The sequence below is a fragment of the Lycium barbarum genome, chromosome 5 (assembly GCF_019175385.1).
Source record: "Lycium barbarum isolate Lr01 chromosome 5, ASM1917538v2, whole genome shotgun sequence".
NCBI lineage: Eukaryota > Viridiplantae > Streptophyta > Magnoliopsida > Solanales > Solanaceae > Lycium > Lycium barbarum.
In genome coordinates, this window is record NC_083341.1 from 12,406,310 (window position 1) to 12,423,137 (window position 16,828).

The 16,828-nt window shown below is 38.0% G+C and overlaps 1 protein-coding gene across 3 annotated transcripts in view; it reads left to right on the plus strand.

Moving 5' to 3' along the window:
- LOC132640482 (structural maintenance of chromosomes protein 6B-like) overlaps positions 1-15,812 on the plus strand; it is a 43,708-nt gene extending 27,896 nt beyond the window's left edge. For 2 of the 3 annotated variants that reach the window (XM_060357079.1, XM_060357080.1), the window contains exons 21-28: positions 532-668; positions 857-959; positions 10,247-10,326; positions 10,435-10,513; positions 10,650-10,707; positions 13,965-14,062; positions 14,708-14,802; positions 15,535-15,812. In XM_060357079.1, coding sequence (XP_060213062.1) covers positions 532-668; positions 857-959; positions 10,247-10,326; positions 10,435-10,513; positions 10,650-10,707; positions 13,965-14,062; positions 14,708-14,802; positions 15,535-15,592 — 708 coding nt within the window. In that variant the 3' untranslated portion in view covers positions 15,593-15,812. Of the gene's footprint in view, positions 1-531; positions 669-856; positions 960-10,246; positions 10,327-10,434; positions 10,514-10,649; positions 10,789-13,964; positions 14,063-14,707; positions 14,803-15,534 lie in introns of those variants that run through there. The other variant, XR_009582246.1, reaches the window with a different exon arrangement.
- The last annotated feature ends 1,016 nt before the right edge of the window (positions 15,813-16,828 follow it).

Genomic DNA, 16,828 nt, shown 5'->3' on the forward strand with positions numbered 1-16,828 from the left:
TAAAATCTTGTTATTATTAGGAAAAGGAATATTATTTGCTCCCAATAAATTGTAAACTTCATTAAGGAACCTATTCATGCAATGGAAAGAAACATCATCTTTAATTTCTCCTCTTATTTTAAGAACTTCTTTGAGAGTACAGTTGTATTGCACATAGAACTACAAGTACTTGGTATTTTTTTCCAAACATTATTTGTCTGATATTGTGAGTTTCATGAAATGGCTAAATGGATATATTCTAATTAAGATAGCTGTGGAATTAACGGAAAGTCTACTTTTGGCAAGTTGCTGTATTTAGAGAATGATTATTAGAGCTATAGTTCAGTTACTGGTTGACCTATGTACTAACAATATGAAAACTATGACCACAAATTTTATTAGTATGATTGATTGCTCACTGCGTTGTTCCCCCTCTCCATGGTCTACCTTATTGGTGCATGCATGCTTCTTTCTCTCTCTACTCTAGTTTTCATTTCATGTCAGAGAAAGAATCTTACAATTACCTTGCTTTAACTGTATCCCTGGTTGCAGGAGAGCTACAAAAAAGCTTCAATCATCTGTCCTGAAAGTGAAATTGAGACTGTAGGAGGCTGGGATGGAAGCACTCCGGAGCAACTAAGTGCCCAACTAACTAGGCTAAGTCAAAGACTTCAGCAAGAAAGTCGGAGGTAAGATTTGATTATGTTTGATTGTTTATGTTGAAGAGTTCCACATCCCATGAAAATGGGATGGGTGGTATCCTTATATGGACTTGGGTAATCCTCCCCTCATAAACTAGCTTTTGGGGTTGAGTCAGGCCCAAGATCCATTCTTAACAGTTTACCTATTCAAACTCATTTTTGAAACTTCCATGCAGACATCCAGAGTCCATTGAGGATCTCCGCATGTTGTACGACAAAATAGAACGCAAGATTTTAAGAAAGCAGCAAACCTACAAAGCATTTCGTGAGAAATTAGGTGTAAGTTACCTCCTTTATGGTTTTCTTGTGGTTACAGAGGCTCAAGTCCTCTCTAGTTGCATTATATGTGAGAACTGATCTGTTTCTGCTTTGTCATCATCCTACAGTGCTTAGATCTTAAATTTTGTTCTGTAAATAAAGATATGTTCTTCCCATTGATATGAATGACTTGTTCCTCATAGAAACTTTATCCTAGTTAGGAAAGCTTTCCTTGAAAGCCACTTTGCATTTTTGGTATAGGCTTTGTGGTACCACATATCTTTCACTGAAGAGGGTACAGAGAGATGTTAGGGGGCAATAAATCTTACCAAATTTGTCTGATCTTCCTCAGAAGAAGGCAATTTGCTATAAAACCTTCAGTATTCTATCAGAATCGGAGATGATATAAGGAGGAACTTCTTATAGAACCGGACAGTGTTAGAGTTTTCCAAAATGGTCGAGGGAATAAAATGTTGTCTCATTGTTTGGTCTTTGGTAATCCTCACCTCAAGAGCTATGGCATGGGGTTGAGTTAGGCACAAGGTCCATTTTCTTACCATAGTGAGAGAGCTAGACTCATACCTGTTCTTGGTTTGTCAAATGTTGGGCCAATGTTATGTTGTCCATGCTTCAGACGTCTAACCTTGGGCATACAGGGGTGTTAGAATTTTTCACATTAGTTGGAGGAACGGGCGGTTGTCTTGTATATGGTATTGGACAATCTTCATCACAAGAGCTAGCTTTTGAGTTGAGTTAGTCCAAGGTCTATTTTCTTATCATGTCAAATAGAAGAAACTTCTCATTGATTTGATAAAATAAGAATTTTCTATGCCCTGTTGTATCAAGTATGAGATGACACCTAAATTGATGTACAAGTTATACTGGAATGAAGGACAAATAACACCAAATTTGTAATGGGATTATTTTTCCTGATCCCTCCAACCAAAGGACCCTATAGGCTGTTTTGATTTTATCATATAGGTCAAGTTTCAATTCTTACTGAAGTTTGGACTGTACTCATCTTTTTGAATGTTTTTTTTTTTTGCTTTTATACTAGAGTTACTTCTTTACTTCTTAGGAAGGATGATAAAGGTTTGTGCAAAGACTGTAAGGTCATTCCGAGGGACAACCTTACAACCCGACATAAGCTCTTGGTGATGGATTTAGGGATCAAGATGACGAGGAAGAAGAGGGTCGTGGATGATCGACCTAGGATCAGATGGGGGAGTTTGACCACGGCTAGTGCCCTGGAGATGGAAGAGAAATTGAAGGATATGGGGGCCTGGGATAGTAGTGGGGATGCGACCAGTATGTGGGATAGGACGGCTAGTTGTATTAGGGTTGTAGCAAGGGAAGTGTTGGGAGTCTCGACAGGTAGTCGTGGTCGGCATCGAAGGGACTGGTGGTGGAATGGAGAAGTGCAAGGGAAGGTGGAAGCAAAGAAGATGGCATATGCGAAGCTGATAGAAAGCAAGGATGAGGTGGAGACGTGGACGAATAGGGAACTTTATAAGATAGCGAGGAAGGAGGCGAAGTCGGCGGTTTCGACGGCAAAAACGGCAGCTTTTGAACGCCTCTATGCTGAACTAGAAGAGAAAGGTGGGGATAGGAAATTGTTCAGGCTAGCCAGGGTGCGGGAGAGAAGGGCGCGCGATGTGGATCAAGTGAAGTGCATTAAAGATGAGCATGGAAAAGTATTGGTAGAGGAGACTCTCATTAAACAGAGATGGCAGTCATATTTTCATAAACTCTTGAATGAAGAAGGGGAGAGAGACATCGTGTTGGGAGATTTGGAGTAGACAGGGAGGCGTCACGATTTTGGGTATTGCAGGAGTATTAAGGTCGAGGAGGTTAAGGGTGCTGTCCGTAGGATGCGCAGGGGAAGAGCGACCGGACCTGACGAGATCCCTGGGGAATTTTGGTAGAGCGCGAGCTCGGCAGGTTTGGAGTGGCTGACTAGGTTGTTTAATGTCATCTTTAAGACGGCAACGATGCCCGAAGAATGGAGGTCGAGCGTAATGATCCCTCTATACAAAAACAAGGGGGATATCCAGAGTTGCGAAAACTATAGAGGTATCAAGCTACTAAGCCATACTATGAAAGTGTGGGAAAGAGTGGTGGAGATGAGGGTGAGGAGAGGCATGTCTATTTCAGAGAACCAGTTCGGATTTATGCTGGGACGCTCAACTACAGAAGCCATTCATCTTGTGAGGAGACTGGTGGAGCAGTATAGGGAGAGGAAGAGGGACTTGCATATGGTATTCATCGACCTAGAAAAGGCTTACGATAAAGTTCCAAGAGAAATCCTATGGAGATGTTTGGAGGCTAAAGGTGTACCTGTAGCATACATTAGGGTGATCAAAGACATGTATGAGGAAGCCAAAACTAGAGTAAGGACAGTAGGAGGGGACTCAGAGCACTTTCCAGTTGTGATGGGGTTGCATCAAGGATCAGCTCTTAGTCCGTTTTTATTTGCCTTGGTGATGGATAGATTGACGCGACAAATTCAAGGTGAGGTGCCATGGTTTATGCTTTTCGCGGACGACATAGTCCTGATCGATGAGACTCGTGGCGGAGTTAACGCTAAGCTGGAGGATTGGAGACATACCTTGGAGTCTAAAGGATTTAAGCTGAGTAGGACCAAGACAGAGTACTTAGAGTGTAAGTTCAGTGAGACACCTCAGGAGGTTGGCGTGGAAGTTAGCCTTGGTGCTCAGGCCATCCAAAAGAAAAGTAGTTTCAAGTACCTTGGGTCTATCATGCAAGGCAGCGGGGAGATTGACGATGATGTCACACATCGTATTGGGGTAGGGTGGATGAAATGGAGGCTAGCTTCCGGAGTGCTATGTGACAAGAAGGTGCCACCACAACTCAAGGGCAAGTTCTACAGAGTGGTGGTTAGACCGGCTATGTTGTATGGGGCGGAGTGTTGGCCAGTTAAGATCTCTCACGTTCAAAAGATGAAAGTTGCCGAGATGAGAATGTTGAGATGGATGTGTGGGCACACTAGGAGTGACAGGATTAGAAATGAGGCTATTCGGGATAAGGTGGGAGTGGCCTCGGTGGAAGACAAGATGCGGGAAATGCGACTGAGATGGTTTGAGCATGTGAAGAGGAGAGACACAGATGCCCCAGTGCGGAGGTGTGAGAGGTTAGCCATGGATGGTTTCAGAAGAGGTAGGGGTAGGCCAAAGAAATATTGGGGAGAGGTGATTAGACAGGACATGACGCAGTTACAGCTTACCGAGGACATGACCTTAGATAGGAGGGTGTGGAGGACCCACATTAGGGTAGAAGGCTAGTAGATAAGTCTCGTTATCTTTCCTTATTAGTAGGCGCATTAGCGCATTATAATTTCTTGTGCTCTGATTTATGTTATTATTTGCTACTTTCTGTACTTTGATTACTCTATTTTATCTGTGCCGCTGTCGTTATTTGCATTTCCATATCGCTTTGAATTCCTTGATTATCCTGTTTTACTGTGTCGCTTGCATTATTTCATTGCAATATCGTTTTGTATCTTTTAACCTTATCTGACTCCCTTTTTATGCTTCTATTGAGCCGAGGGTCTCTCGGAAACAGCCATCCTACCTTGGTAGGAGTAAGGTCTGCGTACATTCTACCCTCCCCAGACCCCACGATGTGGGATTTCACTGGGTTGTTGTTGTTGTTGTTGTTGTTGTTGTAGTATACTAGAGTTACTTCTAAAGAGTAAAACAAATACTTGTTCTTGTTATATATAGATTACGAGCTGCTATCTCCAAATACTTAGTAATTGATTACCTACTAAGTGATTGTTCAAGATTGATTAGTCAGAATTGTACATCTAGTTTCTCAGCTTCTCCTTTTTTTTTTTTTTGTTTTTTTTGTTTTTTTGTTTTGTTTTTGGGAAACTGGTAATGTTGTATTCCTCAGCATTTAGGATATGCTGGCCACCATCAAAAGAGCAAAAGGCAGTAACAAGAAAGAAAATACTTACAGAGAGCCTAAGAAATCTACAAGTTCTATTTCCTCTACATCTTTCTCTTTACACCAAGAGTAAAAAGATACAATACAATTCCATTTGACTAAGTGGATGGAATTGGACCTATCTTCAAAGCTTCTGCTATTCCTTTCCTTCCACACTGTCCACCATATGCAGAGTGGAATTATTCTCCACCATTTCTTCTGACTCTTGCTTCCTCCTCTTCTAACAAATCTGCAGTCTGCTCAGGCATGGTCCATATTGTATTTGTAAGACTAAAGAATAGTAACCATAGTTGTGATGTGAAACTGCAATGCAAAAAAAGATGATTGTTTCTCTCTTCAGTTTCCCCCCATAATTGACATTTTGAAACAATGATCTGCCCTTTTTTTCTTCAAAACTTCTTGTGTCAAACAGGCCCTTCTGACCACCAACCATGTGAAGCATTTTACCTTAGTTGGTGCTATGTTTTTCCACACATTTCTCCACAATATTTGCTGGTTTCTGTTTGGTTACATATTAGTTAACATGTAGGCCTTGTTGACAGAGAATACCCCATCCTTGCTATGCATCCACCTCAAAGTATCTGGCTCTAAGGTGGTGCCTTTGAAGTCCTCCAGGCTATGTAACAAATTGGCTACCCTATCCACTTCCCAATCATTCAGCAATCTTCTAAACGAAAGGTTCCATCCCTGATCTGAACAACATTCATTGACAATGCCCTCTGGATTATTGCATATCCTATACAAATCAGGAAATGAGTCCTTTAAAGGCCTCTGGTCGTTCCAGCCATCTCCCCAAAAATTTGTCTTCGTCCCATCTCCCACTTTTATGTTCAAATTGCTTTCCAGACTTGGCCACAAATTTCTAATTGTTCTCCAGACTCCTGCCCCATAAGGGTTTGAACTAACATTACTGCACCATGGATTTAATTCCCCATATTTGCTTTTGATCACCTCCTTCCATAGGGCTTGTCCTTGTTCATTGTATCTCCACAACCACTTCATTAGGAGGCTGCTGTTCTGGTTTCTTAGATTTCTGATTCCCAAACCTCCTCTATCTCTGCTTTTCAAAACTTTCTCCCATTCTACCAAATTGTATCCGTTGTTTTCCTTACAACCATGCCACAGAAAATCCCTTCTAAGCTTGTTCAATTTCTTCAGCACTTTAGAAGGTAGAGGAAATAAAGACTTCACATAGGTTGGAAGTGAGTCAAGCACTGCATTGATAAGAATGACTCTGCCTCCTAGAGAAAGATATTGAGCCTTCGACTTTTCCGATTTCTTCTCTGTTTTCTCTATTATGCCATCCCATATCACTTCTCTTTGTGTTTGTTTCCTAGTGGCATGTCCAGGTAAACTGTTGGAAGATTATTCACCTTGCATCCTAGTATTTCTGCCAGAATTTGTATATTTCCCACCTCCTTTATGGGGAACACGTTACATGTCCCCCAATTTACTTTCAACCCATATGTAGCCTCAAAAAGCTGAAGTATTACTCTTATGTAGCTTATGTGTTCTCTGAAGGTTCACAAAAGACTGAACTTGGGGGAATCAGGGGTCTATGGAGTGACAACTGGGTTGTAGAGGGGGATTTCAACGTGTGTAGATATATAACCGAAAGACTGAATTGTACCAGAAGATCTAAGTCTATGAGATGCTTTTCGGAGACAATTGAAGATCTTCAGCTTATAGATCTACCATTGGAAGGGGCACAATTCACTTGGTCTAGAGGTGAAACTTTGCTACAAGCCTCTAGAATAGATAGATTTCTAGTCTCTTCAGAGTGGAATGTTTCAAAGTCATCAAACAAATAGTACTACCAAGAGTCATCTCAGATCACAATCCTATACTACTTGAGAATGGGGAATGGGATGCACCACCTTCTTACTTTAAATTCCAAAATATGTGGTTTCAACATGAGGGGTTCCTTGACATAATGAGAGGATGGTGGCAGAATTATTCAGTTAATGGCACCCTAGATTTTGTGCTAACTCAAAAATTGAGAAACTTGAAGAAAGATCTTTCCAAGTGGAATAAAGAGGTTTATGGCAGATTTGAAACAAGGAGATGCAAGGCACTTGAAGAACTAGCTATCTTAGAGCAAGCAACAGAAACCAGGGTTCCATCTCAGCTAGAAAAACAAAAGTTTATTAGCCTGAAACTTGAGTTGGAAGTGATTGCCAAAGCTGAAGAAACCTGCTGGAGACAAAAATCAAGATGCCTTTGGCTGAAAGACGGGGACAAAAATACCAAGTATTTTCACTCTCTAGCCAACTCACATAGGAGGTTCAACTCTATTGATAAGCTCAAAATTGGCAATGTTATTACAGAGGACAAAGATTTGATCAAGGGGGAAATACTGAACTATTACCAAGAGCTATACAAAGAAACTGAAGAATGGAGGCCAACCACCAACTTTGAGGATGTTGCTAGACTTTCTGTGGAAGACAGTGAGGGACTAGAAGTTGCGTTTGAGGAAGAAGTAGTTCATGCAGTCATTCAGTCTTTTGCACCGGATAAAGCCCCAGGGCCAGATGGCTTCACAATGGCATTCTTTCAAAAATCCTGGGAGTTCATAAAGCCAGAAATCATGGGTGCTATCAGTCACTTTCACCTACACAATTATATGGTAAGATCATGCAATGCCACATTCATCTCCTTGAATCCTAAAAAGACTGGTGCTATGGAAATGAGGGGCTTCAGGCCAATAAGTCTCATTGGTAGTGTTTATAAAATAGTTGCCAAACTTTTAGCAGAAAGGTTGAAGAAGGTAATTGGGAAGCTGGTTTCCAGTCACCAAAATGCTTTCATCAAGGGAAGACAGATAACTGATGCAGCCTTAATTGCTAATGAAGTTTTGGACTGGAGGATAGGAAACCCTGGGATCATGTGCAAATTTGATTTGGAGAAGGCTTTTGACAAGATCAATTGGTCTTACCTGACCTCCATTATGAAGAAAATGGGATTTGGGGTAAAATGGCTTAAATGGATCAAATATTGCATCTCCACAGTCAAATATTCAATTCTGATAAACAAAGGGCCCGTGGGTTTTTTCTCTCCACAGAAAGGAATCAGGCAAGGAGATCCACTCTCACCTTTCTTGTTCATCTTGGCTATGGAAGGTCTAAGCAAGATGCTGGAAAAAGCTAGACAGCTGCAATGGATACAGGGATTTAGTGTGGGCACAAATACAGGAAACACAATGACTATCTCACATTTACTGTATGCTGATGACACACTGATATTTTGTGAAGCAGAGAAGTCTCAAATCCTTTATCTGAATCTTACACTGATGCTTTTTGAAGCATTGTCGGGATTGCACATCAACATGTTGAAAAGTATAATTTATCCAGTTAATGATGTTCTTAACATGGAGGAGCTGGCAGGTTTTTTGGGGTGCAATATAGGATCTCTTCCTAGCACTTATTTGGGCCTACCTTTGGGTGCCAAATTCAAGTGTCGTGATATATGGAATGGGGGGGTGGAGAAATTTGAAAAAAGGTTATCCAGATGGCAAATTCAGTATCTCTCATTGGGTGGAAGGCTCACACTTATCTGTAGTGTTCTTGATAGTATACCAACCTATCTCATGTCCTTATTCCCCATTCCCAAAAAGGTGCTAGATAAGCTGGACAAGATCAGGAGAAATTTTCTATGGGAAGGGAATAGCAGCACACACAAATTTCATTTGGTAAAATGGGACAAAGTATTGCTCCCAAAGTGCAATGGAGGCCTAGGAGTCAAAGATTTGGCAATTCATAACAATTCCTTACTCATGAAATGGCTTTGGAGGTTTGGCTCAGATGATGATGAAAGCCTCTGGAAGAAGGTGATCATAGCTAAACATGGTAAAAAGGACAATTGGAGCTCTAACACTGTACTTTTACCTTATGGAGTTGGGCCATGGAAGTATATCAGTAAGTTGGGTTCTGAGTTTTCTCATGAAATCCACTTCCAGCCTGGTGATGGTGTTCATATTTAGTTTTGGAAGGATAGATGGCTCAACAATACATCTCTCATGGAGGAATACCCCAGCCTCTTCAACATTGCCAGAGACAAGGATTCCTCAATTGCTCAAAACAGGATCAACAACAGTTGGGATGTGCATCTCAGAAGGTCTGTACAGGATTGGGAACTTGGGAGTCTGATGGAAATGTTAGCAAAGGCGGAAGCTCACAACATTGATGAAAGTGCACCAGACAAGTTGAGATGGGGAAACAAAGGCACATTCACAGTGAAAGAATGCTATAGGCTGCTATGTTCTCATAATCAACTGCCTGATATATGGCCATGGAAGCTAGTATGGAAGACTAAACTGCCTATGAAGATTAAATGTTTCAGCTGGGTTATACTAAAGAATGCATGTCTTACTCTGGACAATCTGAATAGAAAATGCTTCCAGTTGGACAACATATGCTATTTCTGCAAGAGCACTCAGGAGACAGTTAACCACCTCTTTCTACATTGCCCACTAGCTTATGGCCTTTGGAACATGTTCCTATGTATTTTTCAGTTAAGCTAGGTGATGCCACAAAGTTTGAGAGAAGGCCACATGTCTTGGAGTTTATGGATAGTTGATAAGACCATCAGGAAGGTTTGGAATATGATTCCTGCTGCAATTTTTTGGTGTATTTGGACTGAGAGGAACAAGAGATGTTTTCATGATACCTCAATTCCTATTCAAGCTCTTAAAGCCAAATGCTTAGTTAATCTTTTTTGCTGGACAATGTTGTCCCCAGTAGCTAATACTGAACATTTCTTAGATTTTATTAGTACTCTAACTTTAGAAGGAACCAATGTATAGGGGCTTGCAATTCTTTTGTTTTTTTGCCTATCTGTAATTACGCCCCTGTAATTATGCATCTACTTGATGCTTTTCTAATGAAACATCTTACTTCATCAAAAAAAAAAAAAAAAAAAAAGGTTCACAAAAGATGATTGTATCATCTGCACACAGCAAATGACAAATCTAATTTCTCAGCTTCTGTACATGTTCTGAGTTAAATTGGCATGCCTAGAAAAGCTAGTCATCTTAAAGTCACGAATCTTGGACCTCCAATGTTACTCAAGTTTCTGGCTCACAGCTGAGTTAGTGAGGCAATGCCTCCTTAAGCTATGTGTTATAATTGTTGCAGTTCAGCCAATATTCATGACATATGGGAGTTAAGTCAGTCTTTTATTCCTTATACTTTTTGGATTTCTTATTGCTTCGTCCAAGTTGGTACTCACTTTCATTTGCAATTCTTTTACCCTTTTGCTTAGTTCTAATGTAATCCATCTTGTATCTTGCCTATTTGTTTTGTAAACATTATTTAATAGAATTCTTCCTAATATATTGTCAGGCATGCCATAAAGCCCTTGAGCTACGGTGGAGCAAATTCGAGAGAAATGCCACTCTTTTGAAGCGCCAATTAACATGGCAGTATGATCTCTATCATTTACATATATATATATATATATATATTGTGTAGTTTCCTTAGTTGGTAGTTCCTACATATCTCAATTTTCTTGATTGCCAATATTGCATTAGATTTAATGGCCATTTGGGAAAGAAAGGAATCAGTGGGCACATCAAAGTTAGCTATGAAGAGAAGACCCTTTCAATAGAGGTGACTTGAACTAACATGACACGGTTCTGTTTGCCTAACCTAGTAGACCATTGTTATTATTATGTGGACTGATTCTTTAAATTTTTGTCCCACCCATCTATTTTTTTGTTTGTTTGTTTCTCTGAATATTCCTTAGGTAAAAATGCCCCAAGATGCATCAAGCAGCAGTGTTCGTGACACACGAGGGCTTTCAGGTTTTTTTCTCATTCTTTACAAATACTTAGAAAGTGAGTGCAAGAAACAACGGATGACGCCCTAGCGCAGGAAATTTGAATGTAAAAATCTTTTTCTCCCTCAAATTTAAATAGATACTCACACCACAATCACTTTTACATTTTTCTCCCTCAAATTTAAATAGATACTCACACCACAATCACTTAACTAAGGCGTAATCCATAAATAGCTGGGTCGGCATTGTGTTCACATTTGGTAGTAGTGGTGTGGGAAAGAGAAGTATTCTTAAACATCTTCAGAAAGATCAACTTTAGATCATTAAATTGGGATGTGGGACTGGTTTGTTGCTGCAAGTACCAGAAGGGAAAAATCTTTTCTATCTTGAAATTGCTGCGGATACTATATAAATAAATGTGCAAGCATAGAGGATATAATGAGTGATTGCAATAGATTATATGTTCACATCCTACGTAAGCCTGATAAAGGAGATGTGCTAATTCTCAACGAAAACTTAACTTTTGGCCAACGGTTCAGTACACTTCTGAGGACAGTTCCCCGCAGGTTAAAATCTTTATGGGGAGAGACCTAGCCAATCCCCTGGCCCCTAAGCCCTAAGGTCGGTTGGTCAGGGGGTAGTCCAGTCTTGTTCTTAATTTTTTCCTTACTATAAATAAATTATCTTGCAAACTGTTTTCATTTGAATTCAAGTAAATTTTTCATTTTATTCTTCTTCTTGTAGCAGTTGTTCATTTTATCCCTCAGTGTAACGTTATATATGAGACTAAAAAATGGGCTATGTTCAGAGAAAAATATAATTGTAATACGTGCAAAATTGAAAAAACTTCATAAGATAGTAGATTGTAGTTATAATTTAAAGAAGGGAATAAAGTAACTAGAAAGCTTAGGGCTAAAGATAGTGAAAGATTGAACCTTCAAGTGGATCTAAGTTTGTGCCGGTGTGTCTGTTTTCTATGATTTGCTTAACTCATGTATTTTCGAAATTTAACTCTGAAAACAATCAACTGTGGTTTAACTTTGAACTAAGACATCCTTTTTCTATTTCATCCATAACCTTAAAAGGATCAACTTCCAATGTTAGGTATATTCAATATTAATTTTAGTATATCCCATTGTATCAATTCTGATTTACTTCTTGTATACGGGCATTCCTTGCCCAAACTTTTAATAAATTATTTACTCTATCAAAAAAATCATATTTGATTTTAAAGTGATTGTTCTGTGTTATAACTTGAAATTCAAATCATTGTTTAGGTTCATGTTGGATTTTTTATTCTATATTGGAATCTTTTATGAATTATTTGTTTATTATTTGAATTTATTATGTTTGAAAGTACTCGCCAATGTAAGTTTGTTATTATTAGACTAATAAAAGGGAATACCAATCGTGTATTTCGGAAAGCATTTCTCAGATAAGGATATTTCAATAGATAATAAATTGGGAAAAAAAAACATAATTAGGCAGCATTTTAAAAATAATTGCACAATAGTAGCAGCATTAGTTAGTTAACATTCCGTGTCAATTAAATATTAACACATCTATCAGCTTACAAATAACCATCCCTAAATTTTAGCTGGATAAAAATCAACCACACGCAAACTTTTCCTAATTTCTTGGTCAACTTTTTTTATCTTTACAACCACTCCATTCTTTTTCTGTTCTTTCCGTTTCTCATGCCTTTACGTATATATATATATATATATATATATATATATATATATATATATATATATAGATTTATATATTTTGTATACCATACATATAAACAAAAATATATACAGTATATCTGACTATATATATAGTATAATAAAGATATATCTGGTATAATAAAGACATACATGGTATAATAAGTATGACATATTTGAAGTATATTAAAGGTATATTTTTTTTTAATAAAATTGTCCCAAATTTTATGTGTGTATATCTAATTATATTTATAGTATAATAAAGATATACATGGTATAATAAAAGACTTACACGGTATAACAAAGATATCTCTAAGGATATTAGATATATATACATGGTATAATATATATAACCAAACTGAAAACATTTATTCCTTAATTAGTGGAAAAAATAATGATGAAAGAGAAAGGGATATGTACATATTAATTAGAATCATGCGTAAACTAATTTCTAAGCGAGAAAGATGATGATGAAAGAGAAAATGATATGTATTAATTAGGATGTAACTTAATTCCTTAGTGGTTAACGGCAAGTGATTTCAGAATATGCTAAAATGGTAAACAAGTCTGTCATCTTTGGAATAAAAGAGTACTCTTATTTATGAAAATACTTTTAAACAATTGACTTCTCGGGTAAAAATCTCTAATAAATTTGTCCATTTGTTCAATTCTTGCTAAACGTATATTAACTTATGGAAAAGTTTATCTATAAATTATAATTTCAAATAAAGTGAAGTGTTGAATTTGTATTTTACGTGCTTAGTAAATTTAATTTTCTTTTTTTTTTTTTAATAAAAAATCGAAAAAAAACGAGAAAACCAAATTGAGAAGGAAAATATTACTGACTGTTGTAGCTTTACTTTTTTATGTTTTGATTATATTTTGCTATACTTGACCGGTTTGGTCCGAAATGGGTTCGGCTCCAATCCCAAGCTGGTCTTTGGGAGGGAGAACCAATTCTAGCCCCTCTAGGAGGCAGGCCTGCTCAGAACCCTTAAGCATGGGCCATGGATGGTTCCAGCCTCCTTTAGCGGGCTGGGCTGAGCCGGTTCAGAGCAAATTTAATCCACTTGACTTGTATGATGCCATGTGCTAATAATGGTTTAAAGATAAATACTAATTAGATTGTAATGGCTCAATGTTGCCCCTGAAATTAATCATTAATGCTATTTGGTTAGAAAAAGGAAGGGTCCTTAATGAGTTATTAGGTAAACAAGTGAGGAGTATGAACCTCTCTGCATGCATTTAGCAGTCTTGAGTCTCAGATTGTTCGCAGGACTCAAATTTTCTCTCTTTTCCCCTTTTCTTTTCACCTGAAGGTTGGGGGAAGGGGAAAGTTGTGCTTTTCCAATTCCCATTTCCCGAGGCTTATATATATAAATGTAATATGATGTTTGCATTTTCAGGGGCCATGAAGAGTTATATCTAATTTGTTTGTTAATTGCATGCTTTATTTGTACCTCTTCGGCGATTATCTTTGACAATGAATTCTTTCTCCTGGGAATATGTACTATGGATGACTTCTTTGAGTATCCTGGTAAATTTGATCTGATGTGAAACTATGTAAAATCAGGGGGAGAACGCTCTTTTTCAACTTTGTGCTTTGCACTTGCTCTTCATGAGATGACTGAAGCTCCATTTAGAGCAATGGATGAATTTGATGTATTTATGGTGAGTTTTTCAACTTTCTTAAAAGATGCTTTCCCTATTAATTGGGAAATAGTATTTGGTGGAAGAGTCATTTTTTCTTCTTCTTTTTTTGGGAGAAAATTGCAATTTTCGTCCGCAGTTATTGCTTTATTCCCTAGCCCCCAAGGTAGAGGTAAGGTCCGCGTACACTCTACCCTCCCTAGACCCCACTTGTGAGATTACACTGGGTATGTTGTTGTTGTTGTTGCTTTATTCCGGTTTAGCCCCTGTTAGCACATTTGATGTTCAATTAAGCAAAATGTTTGATTTTAGCCCGTCACACGTTGAAAATATGTTTCTTCTTCTAACAGACCTCAACTTGGGCAGTTTCTATACATTCTTGATTTCAACTTGAAAATAATGGAATCTGAAATATACTTCCAATCATCATCATGCCAATCTTTATCATTGTTTTTACGTCACTTTTTACTCATTGCAATGGGAGATTGGTTTACTCATATATCTGTTCCTCAATATGAATAAGAAATTTGTTGAAATATACTAATCTGTTGTGCAATTATAAATCCTTATCCTAGTGGGGATTACATAGGGACAAGTTCAGTTGCACTACGCATCCTAGAGAAACAGTCAATTGGTTGCAATCTCTTACTTTCTGATAATTTACAGGATGCTGTAAGCAGAAAAATCAGCCTAGACGCTGTCGTGGATTTTGCATTGGCACAAGGATCACAGTGGATATTTATTACCCCTCATGACATCAGGTAATCCGGAAACACGATTACTAAGTTGTCTATCAATCTGAAAGCCCGATTCTATATTGCTACGTAATTACTGGATATTTGTTACGCCCCATGATATCAGGCAATCTGAAAACACGAATAGTAAGTTGTCTATCAATCTGAAAGCCTGATTCTGTACTGTTACTTTAAATTGATAGACAGACGGATCGTGCGCTTATTAAAACATGTACTAATAAGTCTATGCCTCTCAATTTTTTTCATTCTACCTTCTATGTCTTCTCCGGACCCCGCGCATAGCGGGAGCTTAGAGCACCGGGCTGCCCTTTTTTAACCTTCTAAGTCTGGTAAAGTCGGTTTTTGTAGTAATGACAAATTGGCACCCAACATATTAAAATGCTTAGTTTTCCGTAGGCTCATCAACCCTCTTTAAAAGATTCTTTTTTTGTTAGTCAGCTTAAAATCTTTCATTTGTTCTAATTCCGCCCTGTTCACAAAGGAAAAGAAAAAAAGAGGTGGGACAATGGCTGTTACAAAGTTGGATTGAGTTTATCAATTACTAGAATATGGCAACCATTTATTAAAGAGAAAGTTGCACATTTGGCTGATCGGCTAAAACTATTTACACATATTATGTGTATGTTATACATCTGCTTGGTATTTTTCTTTTTGTGGATGGCTATTTATGTCAATTTCTAATTTCTTTGCTTTGAATTGGTTGCAATGTTGATCCGTCAAACGTTCTTTTGTGTTCAGTATGGTGAAGCAGGATGAAAGAGTAAAGAAGCAACAAATGGCGGCTCCTCGTTCCTGATTGCTTTTGTATTTATCTTTTTGTGAGAGATTTCTCTTGGGGTTTTCAGGTGGGCATGAAGAAGAGTTTGCTTACAAAAGAGGTCTTTGGCTTACATGTTCCAAAAAACATTACAGTTAAATTAATCATTTTGGATAGGTAACTTACTGCCATTAGAAATTCTAGAGAAATGTAAACTAGAAGGTGAATTGCTTTATAATTTAATGTGCTCTATGTCCAAGTCTTGTTTCCAATTTCTTATTGTACAGTTTGTCTTTTTAATGATAGTGTAACACATCCAAGCTTATAGTCAGACACACGCGTTGTGAATGACTATCATCATTTGCCTACTAAATAGAAATGCCATTTTTTTGGTATGATACATATCAAATCATGCATCCTGTCAATGCCAATGTTCCGTGCCCAGTTTACCAAAACCAGGTATAAGGCATGCTTCATCATCTCGAAAGTGTTGTGTCATAGACATAAGAGAATATAACATAGCTTCATACAAGAAAGTCATATCAAAACATAGCATTTATCTCAAGAACTGAGTACATATCCCACATCGCGCTCGCCCCACAATATACTAGGTAGTTGGTAGGATTTGTGCGAATTCTCAAGTCATACCTTGGGAAAGTTAAGCAATCAAAGTTTAAAGTCTCACCAACCAAATGACCTCTAATAGTCTCAAACTACATAAATTATCAAATAATGGGCAAATATGCAGCTCCGGCTGCTTTCATAAATTTTGACATTAAAGTTGATACGTTCAAATTATACCTAAGTTAATAGCGTAGAGCGGTCGCTGTCAAATATAGTAACCCGACTTGGTTGGGATTGAATCCCATATTTTCCCCTTATTATTTCATTTACCTTTTCTGAAACGGCTCCACTTATTCGTTGAACACGCTCGTTCCTTCCCTATAAGTTACGTTCACTTACCATCCTGTCAGTTTCGTGTCTTTTCCTCGTCCATACATATGCATTTATTTTTATGTGCGACAAGAGCAGCGAGACGCCATTAACAATTAATCTCAGAGTCTAGAAGGCTCATCGTTCTTTTTGTTTTTTGGTCCTTATGATTCTCGGAATCTCTGGTAGTATCATACTACTACACTTAAGTAGCAGTGTACTGTGTATTGACAAAAAGAACTTCTCCCATGAGATTCACATGGTCAAACTTTTGAAGTTTACTTTATTACTACTACTGTAGAGACTAGGACTAGGCCATATTTTCTACGAAAAGTTTGGATT